This window comes from Bison bison, unplaced genomic scaffold, assembly GCF_000754665.1.
Source record: "Bison bison bison isolate TAMUID 2011002044 unplaced genomic scaffold, Bison_UMD1.0 scf7180017864518, whole genome shotgun sequence".
In the NCBI taxonomy this organism is placed as follows: domain Eukaryota; kingdom Metazoa; phylum Chordata; class Mammalia; order Artiodactyla; family Bovidae; genus Bison; species Bison bison.
The window spans coordinates 470,412-475,090 of record NW_011495071.1 but is presented as its reverse complement, the minus strand read 5'-3'; the positions used below and the strand labels follow the sequence as shown (position 1 = coordinate 475,090).

The 4,679-nt window shown below is 41.1% G+C and overlaps 1 protein-coding gene across 1 annotated transcript in view; it reads right to left on the bottom strand.

Annotated features, from left to right (window-relative positions):
* Positions 1–2: 2 nt before the first annotated feature.
* Positions 3–4,679, bottom strand: part of TLR8 (toll-like receptor 8) — a gene marked incomplete at its 3' end in the record, with an annotated part of 17,048 nt that continues 12,371 nt past the window's right edge. Inside the window, exon 2 of the mRNA XM_010830635.1 lies at positions 3–3,092. Coding sequence (XP_010828937.1) covers positions 3–3,086 — 3,084 coding nt within the window. The remainder of the gene's footprint in view (positions 3,093–4,679) is intronic.

Here is a 4,679-nt window from a genome sequence, read left to right as displayed (position 1 = left end):
GAATTGACATACAAGTTGTTATACCGTGAATCATTGGCTGTTAGGACGACATTTTTCAGACTCTGCCAAAACAAGCCTTCCGCCTTGGGGTTATCAGGCCACTGGAGGATGGAACTCTTGCAGATCCTCTGCCGCAGTCTCAAATACTGCGAATGCTGCAACACTGGCTCCAGCAGAATAAAGACAATCACGTCCATATTCTCCTCCATTAGCCTCTGCAAGGCCAAGTAGAATGCCGTTTTAAAATTCCAGTTTTTGGCATATTTTTTGGTTAAAACAAATATTGTTTTCTTGCTTTGGTTGATGCTCTGCATGAGGTTGTCAATGATGGCTAGACCCGGGTCCCAATCCCTTTCCTCTAAACACAGGAGCACATTCTTGTCCTCACTCTCTTCCAGGTGGAAGCGCAATTCATTGATCACCCAGTCCGTGACAGAAGCGTCTTTGGTGTCATAAGAAATGTAAGCATCATAGAAAGTCTGGGATGTGGACAGAGACCTGTAGCCTTTGACCTTAGCTAAGCACACATGGTAGATAAACCAAGCATCCCAGTAAAACCAGTGGTGGGCCAGGGCAGCCAGCATCACTGAGATGGTGACAGAAAAGGTTAAGAAACAGAATATGGCTGCAATGGTATCTGAAACACAAGTGCTGAGGTCTAGACTCACAATGCTCTTGCCTTCTTGATCCCCAGGACTGGCACAAATGACATCGGTCAGTCTGGGAACCCTGACGTTCAGATTTCTGTCCATCCATTCTAGAAAATCTCCGAAGTCACAGGTACAGTCAAAAGGGTTACCCCCTAGTTCCAAAACAGTTAACTTGGTGGCGGTCTTCGTTTCAAATGTGGATCTGTTGAGCATCTTGAGCTGGTTGGAGTTCAAATCGAGGTGTATCAGGCTGCTGGCTCCAGAAAGAAAATCAGACGGCAGGTGGGAAATTCTGTTTCGACTCAGCAGTAGCGTCTCAAGAGAAGATGCAAATGTAGATAGGCTATTGGTTAAAAAGAACAGCTGGTTTCCACTTAAGTCAAGCAATCTGAGGTGAGGGAAGTATTCCAGTAATGACCAGTTAAAGAAATTTAACATGTTATCATTTATATATAGGTCAGTGAGAGTCCTGGGCAAGTTAAGGAAGGCCTGACTGGAGATATGCCGAAGGTTATTATGGGCTAAGTCAAGCCGGGTCAGATTGGTGAGATTTTGAAAAATTTGCCAGTACCTGACATCTTGAGCATTCCACAGAAGGTCAAGGCGGTTCCCACTGAAAACTAATTCTCCCAGGGACGCACTTTTCAGTTGTGTTTCTGTTAAAGTAAAAATGTCATTGTTGCTCAAGTTTAAAACTCTCAGGTTAGTTAAATGTTCAATAAATCCTAGACGGTGCGTTACCCCTGCTATTCGGAAATAGTGCGCATTGTAGCTGAGATCGAGAACTTCTAACAATGGCAATTCACTGAAAGCAGCATCGTCATCAAAGTCTAGTCTATTGTTTGTCAAATCCAAATACTTGATACCAGACAAGCATGAAAATTCCGTTCCATTTAACACCTGGCCATTGCCATTTGAAGATAGATTTAAACAGGAAATGTTGCCAAAATCTTTAAACTGGTTTACCCCAATAAAGAAAATACTGTTCAAGCTTAAATCTAAGGCATTGCCAAGACGTGAACATTCTGTCTTTATTAAAGGACGGGTGTTATGATAAAAATTCGAATGTGGGTCAAATTGAATATCGGCTGAGCGTCGCTTCAGGATGTGACTTTGGAAAGAGGTCCCATTTGCATCATGTTGCTCGGTATCACTGACCAAGGGTGATATTCTGTTTTCTGACAAGTAAATGATTTTCAGGTTGGGGAACCATTGGAAAATACTAAAATCAATCTGCTTAATAAAGTTAACGCCCAAGTTGATAGTCGTTAAATTTGAGAGGTGCCGCAGGGGCATGAAATCTTCCTTTCTAAGTTCCTGGAACACATAACCTCTTAAATGCAACATCTGGAGAGATATAAGCTTCGAGAAATTTTTGGAAATGTTAATGTGCTGAGGATATTTTTTCAGTTCATAGTTGTAAGATAAATCAAGTATTTCTAAGGAGGGCAATTTTGTCAAAAATTCCCCCGAGGCTATTTCGTCCATTAAATAGTTGAATTCAAGATCCAATACCTTCAGATTGTGCATGTTGTCAAACCAGCTGGCAGGAACCTTCCGGAGCGAAGTGCTAGAGAGGTTTAGGTAGCGAAGTTGGGTCAGGGTTTGAAAAGCAAGAGGGTGTATCTGAATTGAAGCACCTCCTTGGCAAGGTACACAGGGAAATGGAGCGTTAAAACATCTCGGGCAGTTTCCACTTAAATCTAGTACTCTTAAATTGCTCAGCTCCTTGAAGTCTTCTTCACTGACGTTTCCAATATGGGTATTACTAAGGTAGAGTTCTGTTAGCGAGCTTGGCAGACTTGGTGGCACGCTGTGAAGGGGATTAAAAGATAATGACAGCACCTTCAACTTGGTAAGGTTTTGGAATGCTCCATTTTCTATGGTAAATTTTTTATCACAAGCAAAATAACAGTTCCAGCCCAAATAGAGACTTTCCAGTTTCCCAAGTCCAGAAGTGTTCTTTTTCGTTAACGTAATTATGTTGTTTTGAATTAGACTAAGTTTTTTTAAAGATTCTGGCAAACCAGCTGGTATTTGTTGTAACTGGTTGTCTTCCAGCAGCAACTCCCTTAGGTGTTTGAGGTTGAGAAATGCCCCGTCTGTAATAGTCATAGCTTTCTTTACAGCAGGATTTCCACTCTGGGACTTGGCATTATGGTTCAGGTTGATTTTAGTCAGATTTTGCAGCCCTTGAAAGGATTCATTCGTTATCCGTGTGATGAAATTATCAGACAGGTCTACTTCCGTCACATCTTTGTCCACTGTTTGGGGTACTTCCTGTAATCGACGACCATTACATTCTGCAATAAAAGAGCCATTTTCGTTTTTCACATCGCAAGGATAGCTTCGGGGATAACTGGCTTCAGTGAAGAACTCACAGGAATCAGAGATGAGCAGGAAAAGGGATGTCAGAAGCAAAAAGTGAAGGGTCATGTTTTCCTAAGGAAAATCAAAGTAGAGTCACAATGTTAGACTGGCAGTATTTTCTAGGCATTTCAGGATGAAATTCGCAGTGCTTTGACCATACTTTGAATGAGTTCTGAAGTAGGAGTTCTCTGAACGGTTAAAGAAATTGCAGTAAGTTCAGAATGGTTTTAGTTTTTCACCCTGTTCAGTTTCTTGATGTTCAAAGAAGCAAAAGATGAAGTTATCTGAGATGTGATGACAAGAAAACATGGAAAACTTTGGCAGAAGCACATAGCAAGATGCCCCACCATCACAGGGGGCCTGATGTTGGATCCTGGCTATGGTTCATGCCAGACCTATAGCAGAGCAAGGTATATGTCTGTTGCTTCAGTCTATTAGCATAACTCAAGGAAACGCTGGCCAGCCCCAAGGAGAGTCCAGATCCAGCTTCTACTAGGCCATCCTTCAAGACTTCCAAGCCAGAGTCTCTCTACCTTATCTACACAACCATATATTTTATTGATATTTCCCACAATCTGTCTATACCTCTATGATGGTATGTATCAAATTCTCTCATGTCCCAGCATGACAGGAAAGTGGACACTTTCGGTTTATAATAATAGCAAAGTGTCACGTGTTATGCTAAACATGAACATTTTCCCACCCATGTTTATGCTCCCTACAATGCAATAGGTTCCATTATTATCCATAGGTTGTAAGTGAGACTCCAACTCAGAGACTTAACTAATTTTCAGAAGGATAATACACTGCAGAGGTGAGACGAGTCCATCAGATTCCAACATGGTGCTTTTAACCGCTAACCACTGAGAGAGCCATTTCCTAGGCAGGTTGATAGGGAGTCTAGGGGTCCCCAAGGAGAGAGGGGTCTGGAATTCTCAAGGAGGAAGAAAGGACAAATTTTTTTTTCTTTCTCCACATTCCTTAGGATTATATAACAATCATGTATCCTGCCTAAGGACAGTCTTTGGATTCAACCTTCTGTTATCTTAAAATGTTAATTATGGGAGTAGACCTGATCTTTACAAGGATGTATCTTGCCTGAGGACCATGTTATCTTAAAATGTAAATTATGGGAGTAGGTCTGATGAGGTCTTTACAACCTCCAGATATTCTTTGGATTATATAACTTCATTGTTAACACTAGCAAGCGGGTACTCTTTCTGCCCCGTTCTTATGCCTATGTCAGAAGCTTTCTCTATCTCCTTTATACTTTAATAAAACTTTATTACACAAAAGCTCTGAGTGATCAAGCCTCGTCTCTGGCCCCGGATTGAATTCTTCTCCTCCAGGGGCCAAGAATCCTGGTGTATTCGCGTGATTCAACAACCTTTCACCATCATGCTACACAATCTCATTTTGAAATCTTTATGTTAGAATATATCTTCAAATGTAGACAACACTCAAAAAGTTTTTTGTAGGGAGGCTACCACTTATATATCTCTTATCATACAAACACTGGTATTAATAGCCATTCTTTTGCTTTTGTAAACTTTTGTGGGCATGACATTTAATGTTTTTGTACATACTCTATAATGTTTAGTAGAGTGTCTCACTTTCTGCGATTCTTCCTTAACAGGGGGCTGAAAATATTATTTTCGT